Source organism: Terrapene carolina, unplaced genomic scaffold (genome assembly GCF_002925995.2).
Source record: "Terrapene carolina triunguis isolate 2854851 unplaced genomic scaffold, T_m_triunguis-2.0 Scaffold33715, whole genome shotgun sequence".
NCBI lineage: Eukaryota > Metazoa > Chordata > Testudines > Emydidae > Terrapene > Terrapene triunguis.
In genome coordinates, this window is record NW_020698066.1 from 5423154 (window position 1) to 5439959 (window position 16806).

A 16806-nucleotide genomic window follows, 5' to 3' on the forward strand; every position below is an offset into this window, starting at 1 on the left:
AAGTACGAGACCAATTCATCCATCGCCCACTCAATTATTATTTGTTTTTGCACCAGTCTTATGAGAATAAAGGGAAGTACCGGTACATCATGTTCAATAGAAAAACAGAAGTGTGACCGAATCCATTTTGGTTCCTGAATTGTATACAGATACTGTAAATAAAAACAGAAATTCACAGCAAGAGGAAATGTATGCAACTCTTTGTTTCTTAAGATTGCACCAACTGAGAAGGAAAGAAACCTCCGTCTTATGGTTTATAGATAAGAAGTTTAAAATCAAAGGAGCACAGTATAGCTGCAATCAAAGTACTATAAAACTCTGGGTTTGGTTAGAGGCATAACTGAACATCTACATTTAAAAAGAAAATGTGTGACATTAATAACTGAGTTCATGATGTCATTGTTATTAAAAATTTATACTATCCTTCTTACTGATTTCCAAATACTACCTCCTTGATATTTTTATCTTCTCATATTTGCTTAGTTGTAATCCAAATTAAGGGATTAACTAGCTCTTCTACAAAAACAGTATATGTTTAATAGTAACATGTAAATAATGCCCCAAAATAACTGCTTCACTGAATATCCCAAAAAACACTTACATTTTTACTTTAAAAAGTTATTAAAATGTTTACAAGCACTATAATTTTACTAAAAACCATAAACACTTGTTACCATTGAAATCACTTGCTGCTCAACTGTCTTACCTTAGGTATGTGCCATATATGAAGAACAATGACATCATTAGTCCATTTAAAAGAAAGATCACAGCAACATAAAAGGAAGCAGGGTCTCCCAATCCTAACAAACAGCAATTAACATACAGATATTGACAAAAATATACTAATAGGACAGATTTTAAATATGTATCTATTCTAGCAACAAAAAGTCAGAATAACGTGTTAAAAAACATGTTACCTTACTACATGTAAATAGAGAAAAATAATTTATTTTTTGATATCTCCAAGCTAACTGAGGGAGTAGGTAAGAGGACTGCACCACCAGAAAATGTGTGAATCAGATGCAGTCTCAAGGCATTCAAAAACAAAAACAAGAAGTCCCACAATAAAGTCAATTTAAAGAGCCATGTTCAATACATAAAGGCTGGCAAGGAAAAGATGACACCCGCAGACATTATTCCCTACATGCTGAAAACCTAGGAGGGAATTTCTTCAAAACGGAGGATGAATTGGCTGGCATGTATGGAAGCCCTGATAAGTATCAATATATTGCCTCTTAAAGAAGTCAGGAGAATAATTCAAAATATCTTGCTTTTGATTAATTTAGATAAAAAGTGAATTGTTCTGACTCTGAATGGAGTCATTATTTTTTGGGGTAGCTTAAGAATAATGAAGTATTAAAACAGTTACAGCAGAAGTGAATTAGGATTCTCTTAATAGAGGGCAGTTCATACATGCACAAACCCCACAATATACAGTTACAATTCAAACTAATCCATTAACTTTTTATTCCATTACCAGTAGTTTTAACCTTTACATTTATTTTAAAAACAAAGGATATACCTCTTAAGGTAAAACTGGATTTAAAGTCTGTTCCATAAAAGTTTTTAAAGATTTTTTTTAATTAAATGTGAATCTTATTTATACAACTCAGTTAAATTATAGCATATTTCTAAATTTCAAGAGACAAAATGAAAAGGTTGTTTTACAAGACACCTTTTGTACGTAAGGTATTATAAAAAGCTTTATCACACATTATCAAGCACATTCCTCCACATATGAAATAGCAGTTGGTCATGCCTGAGCTCTGGGAACTAAAGATCAGATACAAGATCCTCACATCCATTCCAGCCCATTTAAACTGGGTGAAAGATCCAGATTACCCCAGGAGAGGATTCCCCCAGTGCAATCACTATGGAAGACACTATGGAAGGCTGCCTTCTGAAACTCCCTCACAAGCTCTGGTGTATGGGACATGTAGAGGGCAGGGCCGCAGCACTGCAGATATTTGAGTAGCACTGTCACCCAGATGGCAGCCCAGCAAGGCTGCCTAACTTATACAGCCCCGAGAGCTTGTCCAAATTATGCCAGTGGCCACTGTGGCTTTCAGAGTAACCCAGAATTGGAAGGGCTCAAAGATGGCTTAAAACCAATTTAGGCTTACCTCCACTAGAACAATTGCTTGAGTTTGTACACTTGATTTACTGCACTCAAGCTAGCCTAGCGCAAGTGAGACAGACCGAAATGCAAAACACTTCACTTACACAGTCTAATTTGGATAGCAGCTGAGGAATTACAATTCGAGCTGCTGCATGCCCAGTACATTACCAACTCCCGTGTCTGCAGCATTGCGGCTTCAACTCATCCTCCTCAACAGGCCCATTAGTTCAAGCTAGACATTTTTGCACATGGACGAGAGTTGGGTTAGAGGCAAATCTCAAGTTATAGCTCAAGCTAGTGCTGCAGTGAAGACAAGCCCCTAGTCCTCACCACCTGGGATGCAAATTCTGTGCTATACCTCTACGGGTCATAGCACAAAATCCCATCTTTTCCATGTTTTTCATACACTATGTTGCAAAATTCACTAAAACACAGGCTTAACTAAACCAAAATGAGCCAGTGATGAACACACATTAACATTACTGTTTCCAAAATACATGCAAAAACCACAAGAATACACTAGGGAAAAAAACTTGCCTTCACAGCTTTCAACAGGACTAAGCCTTTCTCCTCTGTTTACAGTCCAGCATGTCTTGGTCTGAAGACCAATAAAATCCATTACCCCTGTGTATATGCGGTACCAGCTGGCTAGGACCACCTGTGTAGAAAATAGGATTTGAAGTTTCTAAGTAGGAACTTAGATTTAGAGATTATCTCAATACCTAAGGCAGCCTTTCAAACAGACAGGAACTAGAAAATGCCATGAAAGTGTTTCCAAGGCTCTATATTTTTAATTTCTACAAAACTAAGCATTTTGGAGATGATTCACTTTGAATACCCAGCATAGCTCTATTGCTCAGCATTAGTGTTAACACTATACCTGCTTAACATCAGAAGTCTATATACTCATCAACGTAAGGCAGTGGTTCTCAACTTTTCCAGACTACTGTACCCCTTTCAGGAGTCAGATTTGTCTTGCATACCCCCCAAGTTTCACCTCAATTAGAAATACTTGCTTACAAAATCAGACATAAAAATACACAAGTGTCACAGCACACTATTGCTGAATAACTGCTTACTTTCTCATTTGTACCATAACACTATAAAAACCAATTGGAATATAAATACTGTACTTACATTTCAGTGCACAGTATATATAGCAGTATAAACAAGTCATTGTCTGTATGACATTTTAGTTTATACTGACTTCGCTAGTGCTTTCTATGTAGCCTGTACTAAAAGTAGGCAAAGATCTAGATGACTTGATGTACCCCCTGGAAGACCTTTGCATACCCCCAGGGGTACACATACCTCTGGTTGAGAACCACTGTATTCAAATATATCAATTCCTACATGGTTCTGAACATTTTATGGAAGGAACTCTATGGGCCAACTTTGCATAGCTGATGTGTCTCAGGTGGTCCCAAATTTTGCCCACAAAGTTGGGAAAACATGCATAGAACAAGCTGTCAAACAACAAAGTATCCAAATACCCTACTCACGCCCCTCTAATATAAGATTGAATTCATCTGACCAGGACACCTCTAGATATCTGACACAGAGAGATGGTTAACATGAAACTGAGACATCTCTTTAGGGAAAATAATCACACAGACATTAAGAATTGCATAATGTTCTTTATGGATCACTAAGTAAGAAGGAGAACACAATAAGGCTACCTCTTGGCATGGCCAGAATAATAGTAATAGTAATGGACAAATCCTGAGTTCCATATTCAGTTTTTACTCTCTTCTTATTCAGGCTAATTCCTATAGAGAGAATTGGAATTCATCTGATTAAGGAGCTCAGAATTTGCCATAATACCACACTTCCATAGTGCTGCCTTCCATTCGAACATCTTAATGCATTTTACAACCAAGAATGAATTAAGCCTCAACACTCCTGAGAGATAGGAAATAGTATTATCCCCATTTTACAGATAGAAAATCTAAGGCACAAAAGTCAAGGCAAGATAGAATGTCTGGCTGAACTGAGAATAGAACCTAGGCTATTCATCACTGAGAGCTGTGCTTTAATCACAAGTGACCATTAATCATCCAATTGCCATCACAAAGAACATCTAAACTGACTAGAGGAAAAGCAAATTCTGAAGTTCAAGAATGTCAGGCACACTCATAATTAAAGTTCCAAGCAATGAGAACTGTGACCTAACATAAGAGATAGTTCGAAGAAAGTTGCACTTCAGGGATGAATCCTGGCCCCACTGAAGTCAAGGGGAGTTCTGCCATTGATTTTAGAGGAGATAGGATTTCAGCACAGGTTCCCCTTTTGTATCTCTTTTGTATGCACCAGAAGAAACAAATCAACTTAAATTCTTAAAAAGCACGTTTCCCTTTTTCAGCCCTCCTTGCAGAAACCTGAGCCTTGTGGGGATAAGATTCCTTAGGCCTGTTCTACACTAGGACTTTAATTCGGATTTAGCTGCCTTAATCCGAATTAACCCTTCACCCGTCCACACTACAGAGCCAGTTAATTCGAATTAAAGGGCCCTTTAAATCGATTTCTGTACTCCACCTCGACGAACGGAGTAGAGCCTAAATCGATTTTGTTAATTCGAATTAGGGTTAGTGTGGACGCACACCACCGAATTACTGTGTTTAAGTTAATGGGGTAGTGTGGCCGCACACCACCGAATTAATGTGGTTTAAAACCGAATTAAGGTGCTTAGTGTGGCCGCGCACAATCGAATTTATACAACCTGTTTCCCAAATTCGAATTATCTAAATTCGGATTAATCCTGTAGTGTAGACATACCCTTAGCTACAAACTCTAATGTCGCTCAAAGGACTAAATGGTCGACCAGACCTTAAAGAGCCACTGATACACTTTTATCATGAAGTGAGTTATCAGCTAATGTTACTGAGTGCCGCTGCACACTCAATAAATACTACAGAGGAGATTCTCAAACACCCTTGGTGAGGTAAGTATCTTAGTTAGGCTCCTTTGAAAATTTTGTCTGACACACCCTGCTGTTTCATCAATACAAGAAATTCTAAGTGACCTTTATCAGGAATAAACTCTTGAGTCCATTCAAGGGCTACACTAGTTTTAAATATTATACACAGCTACTCATGTATCTGGTACTAAACACTAACAATATTCTTGTCAAAGGCTTCCTTAGATAACATGGCTAATCATTAAGGCTATGTTTTAGACACTGGTATTTTTAGTAAAAGTCACGGACAGGTAACGGGCAGTAAACAAAAATTCATGGCCCATGACCTGTCCATGACTTTTACTATATACCCCCGACTAAAACTTGGGGGCGGGGGCTGCCCGGGGGCGCCGCGGGGGCTGAGGGAGGGCAGCCCAGGTGCTGGGGGGGGGGCAGGCGGTGGCACGTGGCCCGGGACCCCCGCTGGTGCTGGAGCGGGCAGTGGTGCTCGGCCCGGGACCCCCACTGGTGCTGGGGGGGGTGGGCAGGCGGTGGTGCTCAGCCTGGGACCTCCACTGGTGCTGGGAGTGGGGGAGCTGGCGGAGTCTGCAAGCTCCCTACCTGGCTCCATGCTCTCCTCCCCGCCCCAGAAGATCAGAATCTAATCTAATCTCCTGCATACCACCGGCCAAAAATCCTCACTCAGTGATCTCTGAATCAAACCAGTAAAAAATTGTTATTTACTCTACAGTAACTGTAGTCCTTCGAAATATGTTGTTCACATGCACACAAGCTGCTCACCAACAGTGCCTCCTAAACGGTTTCTTAAAGAAACTGTTGGTGATGTGAAAGAAACAGGTTACCCTGAGGTTAAGCAGCATCACCAACCTGCCAGTCTTCAGTAGAGGGAAGAAAAACAAGAAAGCAAGGGAAGAATGAAAACAGATTGCAACTGAAGAGTGGAAAATTAAGGTGTGAAAAATGTCTACAGTTTGATTGACTGATACCTGCTTGAAATCAGTGAGGGGGCACACACCAGTGTAAACCAAATCATAGAAACATATAATAGCTACCTAATTTAAACGAAGAAGTTACCATACAATACTTAAATTCTGTTACAATATAATTAAATGTTTATTTCAGGGAATATTTTTTTCTGCCCTATAGCAGTATCACCCTTTTCAGCACAATCTTTACTTTCTAAATAAAGCACTAGGACATTAACCAGAGTTTTCACAGAAACAGGTACTCCTTTCAAAATATGGCTCACCTCTGGATAAAGATTGAACCTTTTTAACGTATTAATCACCAGAGGATATTCAGTTACTTTATCGTTCATAATCATCCACATTCCATTCCAAAATGATGGTGCTTCAACAATCGTCTTGAAATAGGAATAATAAAGGCCCTAAAAGGATGCACAATTTAGCAGAAATTAATCAGGTAGTACTATTTGTATTGTCCTACATAAGACTTCTTATAATAATGAATTCCACTTAAAAGAAGACTAAGATAAATCTAGTTAGGACAACTACACAATTTTCCAAGCTTCTTCATTTTAATACAGTTTCGAAACTCAGTTGTCCAAAACACCCAGAGAACTTCCATTTTGTCTCAAAAGAAGCATGAAATACTATAGAGAAAGGTAGTTAAAAATATCCCATGCAGTTAGGATATACATTTCATTAAAGCGACAGAGAAACTGGTATATGGGGGTAAATGTTCACTTTTTAAATATGTACTTCATTAATAACTTTATAAAGTTATGAAATAGGGTATTTGAAACTGTACATTAGGTCACAATATCATATGTTTAAAATAAAATATTTTTGAAACCTATTTGAAAGGGAACTCAATTTATATAGAAATTGGTACCTCAAAATTAACATATAAATATATGTTACTTAGAAAAAATAACACAAATGCTTTATTTCTGTGGAATTTTGGAAGTTATACAATCAATTATTGCAGACAAGCTTTCAAGACTATAGTGTCGCTTTTTATTTAAATTATTTAGAAGAAAAAAAGATCTAACCATTTCAGTGCGAAAAGCCATCTCTCTTTCCAGCGTCGAGAGGTGAGAAAAATGACGGTCATTTTCAAAAAGAGTTGTAATATGACACCTGCATGAACAAAACCTATTCAGTTTCAATTTTCAGGTTTTGAAACCCGTACTAATTTATACATATGGAAACCTTTAGTAAATATTTTCACATCAGAAAACACGGCAGACTTAATGCAGCTACTGTAATTCAGTCTGGTGTCATACTGATGATTACTTTCCACTCTCTCTCTCTTCACACTATCCATTTTAAGTGAGTTAACTAAAATAAAGAGAACATGAATCTACAAGTGTCTCTTACAATACCATTAAAAAGGCATTTTTTAAAAAAAAAATCAAATACATATATAAATAATATTTTATAATAAATAAAGTGCAAGAGACACGGGGATCAAAAGCTAAGTGCTCTTAAAACTAACAAATCTGACTTCAGGGAAGGAAATTCTGATGTATGCCCACCAAATCAGTGAATGGTTTGGGGGGGGGGGGAAACACCACTTGCCAGAGGAAATATATATTTTGCCTCTGCAAGCATGTGGAGTAGGGTTGGCGCCTTCTCTGGAAGAGAGGGGAGGAGAAAGGAGCAGAACAGACATAACAGCCAAGTGCCTCTATCCCTTTATTAGGAGGAGGGAGGTTGCAAGAGAAACAGCACTAGATATTGTTAGTTTTGGGGGGTTCGTTATAGGTTTTGGTGGGTTGGGTTTTTTTGTGGGTTTTTTTTTTTTTTTTTGGAGGAGGGAAGTAGAAGGGCTAGGGGAGCAGAATGGCTGGAGTTGCTACAGTTTTTTCCACAGACACGTAGAAAAGCAGTCACTGATCCTTTCACAGATATTGCACCTTTAAAAAGTGGGAAGTGGGACTGGAGCTAAGGTCTTAGGAAGAGCGGTAGTAACTGGGAGGCCAAGAGCCTAACGTGCACACAAGAGAGCGAGCATAAGTAGAGAAGCCCTGAAAAGAGGCAAAATGGGATACAGAATTAGTGCATTTATTAATGGGCAGAATTAAATGGGGAACAGAAAGGATTTATTTGGGGGCCCTCAGAACTGACTGGATGATAGGAAGAAGTGCCAGTGAAAATATGCATGGCTTTGAGGGTCACGGCCATATAGGTATTTTTCACCCAGACAGTAGATTTTGCCCTTGAGCAAAACATTTAGGGGGAAATCTTTCAAGTTCAGAATCACAAAAACAGAACAATTCTATGTTAAAGACGACAACTTTCACTGAAAGGAAAGATGTGAAGATAATGGATAAATTAGTAACCCCGGTAGCTTATCCATCCATCTATATCTATATATATGATACTTCCCTTTTTTTTTAAACATAGTAATATTTCTAATTACTTATATCAACCTTAAGCCAATAAAAATAATCTTACCAGTGTAAAACTCCTGCAAAAGCAGCTGTTTAAATAAAAAAATAAAAATAAAAAAAAAAGGAGGTGAGTGTCTTCATTATCAAACATTTAAACAAACAATGTTCTTTAAAATAATTACAGAACTGTTATTCGGGGCTTGCACACTGCAGACGGTGCTCAACTCAGCTTCTAGGAGAAGGAAGGAATAGGAGTAACCTGGGCTGCTTTTGAGATGAACTTTTTTGGGCAACACTTAAACATCTGGAATTAAATGGACAGTATTAATACATAATACTTCAATACATACTAATGGACCAATTAGAATTCAAGCCATTTATTTCAAATGTCAAGAAAGAAAAATAATAAGCCGTTAAAAGCCAAATGTCACATCTAACTTTGCTGACACAGTACACTTTAATACATCTAAGACAGCAATACTAGTCAGATTTTTAAAAAGTAATATATTCTACAGTTAGCATCTTGTATGTCACAAGATACCTTGCATTGAATAAAAACTAGAAGCAAAACAAAGTCTATATGACTAAAGGAAAAAACAAGCACAATGTGTATGTATTATGTTAAAGAAAAAAGTTACTTACAATTACTATGAAAATCTGTAATGTAAATGGCACAGAAGAACATTCCTTCCCCAGCAAACAAAATGCAGCTAAAAAAACATTTCTCTGACAATAACTTTACATACAGCTTTTAATAAAAACTTAAATGTTTGGTCATATAATTTACACTACACTTTAAATTTATAAATATAAATATACACTTAGAGGAGGCACTGCTAGGCTTGCTGCAAGAACGAGCAAAGTTCCAGCTAGCTGTCACCGGCGGTAAGAAGGAACTGAGAGGGTGGAGGGTTGGCGGGCCCCTATATAGGGGCGCCATGGAGGCACCACTCCAGGGGGCGCCAGGGCCGACCCTACGGACGCTGCTAAGGGAAAATCTTCCGGCTGGCGTGCACACGGCGCACACACACCTGCTTGGAATGCACATGAACAATCACTCGAAGAAGAACTACTAGTTGTGGTAATGTAACCTAGCCTTTAAATCTGCTTCTGTACCAGATCAGTGGAGGATGGCTAATGTAACGCCAATTTATAAAAAAAGCTCTAGAGGTGATACCTGCCATTACAGGCCGGTAAGCCTAACTTCAGTACCGGGCAAACTATAGTAAAGAACAGAACTATCATACACATAGATGAACACCATTTGTTGGTGAACAGTCAACATGGTTTTTGTAAAGAGAAATCGTGCCCCACCAATCTTCTAGAATTCTTTGAGTGGGTCAACAAGCATATGGACAAGGGTGATCCACTGGATATAGTGTGAGGGAATTTTCAGAAAGCCTTTGACAAGATCCTTCACCAAAGGCTCTGAAGCAAAGTAAGCTGTCATGAAATAAGATGGATCAGTAACTGGTTAAAAGATAGAAAACAAAGGGTAGGAATAAAATGGTCAGTTTTTGGAGTGGAGAGAGGTAAATAGTGGAGTCCCCCAGGGGTCTGTACTGGGACCAGTCCTATTCAACATATTCATAAATATGGGAAAGTGGATAAACAGTGAGGTGGCAAAAATTTGCAGATAATACAAAAACTACTCAATATAGTTGAGTCCAAAGCAGACTGTGAGGAGTTTACAAAAGGATCACACAAAACTGGGTGACTGGGCAACAAAGTGGCATATGAAATTCAATGTTGATAAAGGCAAAATAATGCACATTGGAAAACATAAAATGATGGGGTCTAAATTAGCTGTTACCATTCAGAAAAGAAATCCTGGAGACACTGTGGATAGTTCTTTGAAAACATCCACTCAATGTACAGTGGCAGTCAAAACAGCTAACAGAATGTTGGGAATCACTAGGACAGGGATAGATAATGAGACAGAAAATATCAGATTGCCTCTATATAAATCCATGGTATGCCCACATCTTGAATGCTGTGTTCAGATCTGGTCACCCGATCTCAAGAAAGATATATTGGAATTGGAAAAGTTTCAGAAAAGGGCAACAAAAAATATTAGGGGTATGGAACAGCTTCCATATGAGAAAAGATTTAAGTCTGGGACTTTTCAGCTTGGAAAAGAGATGACTAAGGGGGGGATAAGATAGAGATTTATAAAATCATGAATGATGTGAAGGAAGTAAATAAGGAAGTGTTATTTACTCCTTCTCATAACACAAGAACTAGGGGTTACCAAATGCAATTAATAGGCAGCAGGTTTAAATCAAACAAAAGGAAGTATTTCTTCACACAATGAAGTCAACTTGTGGAACACTTTGCCAGAGAATGTTGTGAAGGCCAAAATTATAACTGGGTTAAAAAAAGAAAGAAGTTCCTGGGAGATAGGTCCATCAATGGCTATTAGCCAGGATGGGCAGGGATGCTGTCCCTAGTCTCTGTTTGCCAGAAGCTGGGAATAGGTGATGGGGTAATCAATTGATGATTACCTCTTCTGTTCATTCCCTCTGAACCACCTGGCATTGGCCACTGATGGAAGACAGGATACTGGGTTGGATGGACCTTTGGTCTCACCCAGTATGGCCATTTTTATGTTCTCATGTTGTAGTGCTTTTAATGCTCTTATTTGGAATAATAAAAAACCACCCAAGACTCCATTCTGCAAAGATTTATGCACATGCTAAATCTTTGAGCTCAACAGAACTATTTGGTTGCTTAATGGGACAACACACATGCTTAAAGATAAGCACATATACACATTTTTTCAAGACTTGGAAATAATTATGTAAAAGGACTCTGTTGCAACACAACTTGAACGGCATACTAGCATTCAAGCACAAACATGTTAGCATACAAGCATAAATATAATTTGGGAATGAAGTACTATTGAAAAGGGAAGCCATTTTTAAGTCACAACATATGGCACAGATCTGCCAGCAGAACAGAGGCTGAGATTTCTTCATACAATAGTCAAAATTTACTGGTAAATGACTTACTTATACTTTCAAAAATTCAAGAAGGAATATCAATCATATTATAATTTGTTATATTCTGTCTTGAAATTTAATTATGGCAAAAGAATAACAGTTTACTATTTTTCAGGCTAACTATATAGATTTATTGAAAATTAAACTGGGTGAGGTTTTCCAAGAGTTCAGCTCCTAATGAAGCATCTAAATGAAATGACCAGATTTTCCAAAGAAAGAACAATTGAAGCTGCAGGATGCTGAGCACTTTTAGAAGTCCTGCAACTTCATTTAGCTGCCTAAATAGGAGCTGAGCTCTTGTGAAAAATCTCACTCTAGTAGTCGGTGCTTAGTACTTTTGAAAGTCTGGCCCTTTCAAGATTAAGATTACAAGATTAAACCAATAACAAAACTGTCAAATGTTTGTCAAATGTTCACATTTTTAATCAGATTTTGAAGTAGACCTCACATATTTACATTAGTATGGATTTATATTCTGTAGGAATAAAAGGGTATGACATTTATACCTGTAGCATTCACTTGTTAGCCCTGGTGTCACGGCCAAATTTCAGATCTGGAAATTATATTCTGCCTGCCTAAATCCCCTCTGAAATTTCAGCTGAACAAAGTATTCGAATCCTGCCTGAAATTGGTTGTTTAGTGTTGCTGTGCCTTTTAAACAACAGTTATGTTTCAGTCTGAGAGGATGCTGCATGTCATTGGTGAATGAAACAATTTATTGACAATTTACTTATCAATTACTTCGTAATAGGAAGAAATTTGCTATTTAAATGTTATTTCTCTAATACAATTTCTTCTAGAATCTAGCCAGGCTTAGGGCTCATCTACACTACCCGCCGGATCGTCGGGCAGCGATCGATCCAGCGGGGGTCAATTTATCACGTCTAGTATAGATGCGATAAATCGACCGCTGAGTGCTCTACCGTCGACTCTGGTACCCCACCAGAATGAGGAGCGCAAGCAGAGTCAACGGGATAGTGTCAGCTGTCGACTTACCACAGTGAGGACACAGCGGTAAGTAGATCTAAGTATGTCAACTTCAGCTACTTTATTCACGCAGCTGAAGTTGTGTATCTTTGATCGCCCCACACAGTAGTGTAAACAAGCCCTTAGGAGATATCAGTAAGATCAAATACCACTATCAGCAATATCACCCAAAATTTTACAATACATTAATCTTATTTTAACACCAAATAACTTCAAAGATATTTAACAGATAAATTTGATATGTTTGTTGATTTTATTTTACTTTTTTTAACTTTAAGATCCAGCATTTTCATTTAACATGGCAAACAGATATTTTACAATCATTTCCAGTAGTGTGCCAATAAATTTAATTTTTGTCTCATAAGCATAATATATCAAGGAATCATCTTCCTCTCATCCTCAAAAATATAATAAATTTGATATTATATCCACATATAGTTAAGTGCTCTTAAGCTAATAATGACAACTAACAAAGTGTTACAGAGATTACGGTATTGAAGCAATAAAGGTCACAAGCTAGGGAATGTCTTGGAAAATAATGACTGACCAGAAGAAAGCTGATGACCCTAAACTTCCATCTTAGGCCATTAATCACAGCCAGTTATTAATTTCTCCTGTAAGTGTCCTGGGACAATGGCGTTACCAGCATATAAATTTAAAAAATTGAAAAATATGGGGCTATTTCCCCATCCTTTTCCAAAGTTACATTCTGAACTCCTATACTAACAGAGTAATAATTTTCTTAAGTTGTTAGGGGAAGAGGATGTTTGTAATGTTAAGAATAAAAAGATTTAACTGACTGAATAATTAGTTATTTATTACAAGTTCCAGATGCATTTCTAAGGAATTATGAAAAATCAGAAGTGTACACACACATGCACATGTTCACACATATGCACACCTGACAAGGCTCCTTCCCCACTCTGAACTTTAGGGTACAGATGTGGGGGCCTGCATGAAAACTTCTAAACTTAACTACCAGCTTAGATCTGGTCCGCTGCCACCACTCCCAATGTGCTAATTCCCTTCCCTGGGTAGCCTTGAGAGAGACTTCACCAATTCCCTGGTGAATACAGATCCAAACCCCTTGGATCTTAAAACAAGGAGAAATTAACCATTCCCCCTCCTCTCTCCCACCAACTCCTGGTGGAGCAAGATCCAACTCCCTTGGATCTAAAAAAACAGGGAAAAATCAATCAGGTTCTTAAAAAGAAGGCTTTTAATTAAAGAAAAAGGTAAAAATCATCTCTGTAAAATCAGGATGGAAAATAATTTTACTGGGTAATCAAACTTAAAGAGCCCAGAGGACCCCCTTCTAGCCTTAGGTTCAAAGTTACAGCAAACAGAGGTAAACACCCTAGTAAAAGGTACATTTACAAGTTGAGAAAACAAAGATAAAACTACCACACCTTGCCTGGCTGTACTTACAAGTTTGAAATATGAGAGACTTGTTCAGAAAAGATTTGGAGAGCCTGGATTGATGTCTGGTCCCTCTTAATCCCAAGAGCGAACTCCCCCAAAACAAAGAGCACAAACAAAAGCCTTCCCCCCACCAAGATTTGAAAGTATCTTGTCCCCTTATTGGTCCTTTGGGTCAGGTGTCCGCCAGGTTACCTGAGCTTCTTAACCCTTTACAGGTAAAAGGATTTTGGAGTCTCTGGCCAGGAGGGATTTTATAGTATTGTACACAGGAGGGCTGTTACCCCTTCCCTTTATAGTTATGACAACACCTAATAAAAAGTAACAGTCGAATACTAATACATTTGTTTTGAAATTTGCATTTTAGCTTGCATAAAGGATTTTATTGTTGGCTTAACTGTGCTCTCATTTAAGTCAACACTAAACATTATTGAAAAGCCCATCCTAGATATTTATTTGTGAGAGTGAGTGAGTGGTGCACGGGCACCAGAGACACATACACACAATGCAACAGGAATGATAACTATCATGCAAAGAAGCATCAGGGTTTTTTTCCCCCCTCAATTACATTCCAGACAAACTCAGATATAGTACATTTTTATAAAGCAGTGAGACCTTAAGAATTGTTATGTTTGTCTGCTTACCTAATATAAAAGTGAACCATATCTTGCTATCTGCTCTCATGATGAAGGCCCCTTTTTCTTCAATAAATACTATAAAAAGAAAATAACTGTCTTAGCAGTATTTAGATTTAAACTTCAAACAATTAAAAGCAATTTCATTTAAAGAGACCGTTCGCAGGCTGCACTATTAATATTCTATAGCCACCTTGACTTGACTTCAAAACAGCTGAGATAAACTGGGCACAAAGTGAATAAACATATTTAAAAACAAAAATCAAGGTGACTACAATAAATATTTTATTTCTACAGAGTTCATGAGAAGTGTTTCTAAAGACATTTTGGACAAAAGAGAGAGTACTTAACAAAATAGATTTACATTTGAATTGTCCAACTTTGAAGCATAAAGTTCTGACTTTTTTTCTTTTGCACCAATCAATCCCCCAGTCCTTTTATCAAGGCACCTGTCAAGTGCCAGGTAGATTATCCCAATAGTAATGAAGCTAAATAAAATTAACATTTTTTTAAAGATGTAGTTTCTGATGCTGCATAAATGGTGTGTAATGTCCTGTATTGTTTTTATAAAAACCTTCAACATTATAAGGTTTTTTTCTCCTGCTTCCTGGCTGCTACTTTCAGGGTCCTTTCTCCTTGGGCAATTGACTCTTACAGAGTTGGAACAGTGAAACTGACCCCACGCATCTGACTGCTGTCAACTCCAGTTAAATATACGGGGGAGGAATAGAAAGAAACATCCCCCCCCTACTTTTTCAATTAGAGAGTTACCCTGAAACACAATTTCCAGGCAAATTGGTTTCCAACCTGCCAGCGGCCCTCGGACAGCGGGGAGCGCTCCCCGAGCAGGGCATGGGGGGTGTTAAAGCCTCTCCTGCCCCAGGGGCTGCGCTGCCTGCCAGGGAGGGGGGCTGCGTGTGTCTGTGGCAGCATCGGCCCAGCAGCACCCCAGTGTGCTGGGGACAGGAGCACGGAGACGTGGCTGGGAGAGGGGCCTCGGGGCTGATGCTCCCTGAGGGAGCAAATCCCGTTAACCCCCCTTCCCAACGGGGGCACAAGATGGAAGCGGCTTTGTGCGCAGCCCCCCGCGGTCCCGCTCACCTTGGAGCCCGTGTCTCCAGCCCTGAGGCGACCCCTCTTGGCACAGGCCCAGCAATTCCCTCACCCTCTGGGCCAGGGGGCCGCTGGGTTTCTGGGGCTCGCTCTTGGCCCCTTTCCTCCCGGTTCCTCCCTTCCGCATGGCGCCGGCCCCGCAGGACAGCTGCCTGCCCGGCTGCTTTTGCTGCAGCCCGCGGCCGCTCCTGGGGCTCGCTCCGGGCTGGGGCGCCCCAGCGGCTTGGGGCGGGGGTGGCTGAGCGCCGGGGGGCTTGAGCGCCGACTCTTTGTGTCTGCCTCGGGTTTGCACGACCATCTCCGCATAGTCCCCGCTAGCGGGGGGTGGGGGCGGGGCCGGGGAAGGGCAACGCCCCGGGGCGGTCACACTCCGCTCTGCCCTGCCGGATCTCAATGGGTGGTGCTGCTGCTGGCCCGGGCCGCGCCGCCTGCTCCGCCCCGCAGGCCACGTGGAGCAGGCGGGGCGCCGGAGCCGAGTCTAGCTCCCTCCCCGGCAACGGGCACCGGGCGTTCTGCTGGTAACTGTCACAGCAACGGCCGGACGCCGGGCCCGCGCGCCGCCCTCGAGACCAACGGCTCTGCCCCCGCCTTCCTCTCGCTCCTCTGACCCTGACAGCCGCCCTCCCCCAGTGCGGCTCTGCCTGCCCTCGCCCCGCTGCTCCCCTGAGCCTCCGGCCTCTCCCATGCTGCTGGGAAGCTTGTCCTGGTCCCCTTGATCCCCTCCTCGGGGCTGCCCCTCTTGCGTCGCCTCCCTTCCTGCCCCACACCGCTTCCTGGCTCCCTCTTGCTTGGTTGATTTCGTTAAAACCTTTTCTTTAATTCAATAAAGTGCTCGAGCTGGAGCTGAACGGTCGGGGCTTTGGGTTGCTTTTAAATGTCAGCTGGGGCGGGGAATCGCGCTTCGTTCCCTGGAGCTAAATTGTCAATCGCTCCCCAGCCACAGGAGATGGCTCCCCTGGCCCTCCGCTGTGTGGCTGGCTGTGGTTTACGTGATCATTTGTTACAGCGATTGCAACAGCCTAGTTATGTCCGCCCACAGCTTTGAGAGCTTTGTGTGGTTTCTGAGGGCCAGAGGCTCAACTGGGGCAAATATGCAGTCAATAGAGGCTTCACCAGCTAAGGATTTGGACCAGGATTTAAAGTCTCTGGCTTTCATGACAAAGGATGTGATGATTATTATTATTTTGCAAATGGGTTTCAGTGAATCATTTTAAGCTTCTCTCTCTCTTAAAAAAAAAATCCCACTCATGCACATT

The 16806-nt window shown here is 40.2% G+C and overlaps 1 protein-coding gene across 1 annotated transcript in view; it reads right to left on the bottom strand.

Moving 5' to 3' along the window:
- Window positions 1-15859, bottom strand: part of LOC113409498 (probable C-mannosyltransferase DPY19L1) — a 102130-nt gene extending 86271 nt beyond the window's left edge. The window contains exons 1-7 of the mRNA XM_026663487.2: window positions 15539-15859; window positions 14447-14515; window positions 8459-8483; window positions 7051-7138; window positions 6286-6423; window positions 2657-2777; window positions 707-800 (exon numbers count right to left, since the gene is read on the bottom strand). Coding sequence (XP_026519272.1) covers window positions 707-800; window positions 2657-2777; window positions 6286-6423; window positions 7051-7138; window positions 8459-8483; window positions 14447-14515; window positions 15539-15848 — 845 coding nt within the window. The 5' untranslated portion in view covers window positions 15849-15859. The remainder of the gene's footprint in view (window positions 1-706; window positions 801-2656; window positions 2778-6285; window positions 6424-7050; window positions 7139-8458; window positions 8484-14446; window positions 14516-15538) is intronic.
- Between the last annotated feature and the right edge of the window lie 947 nt (window positions 15860-16806).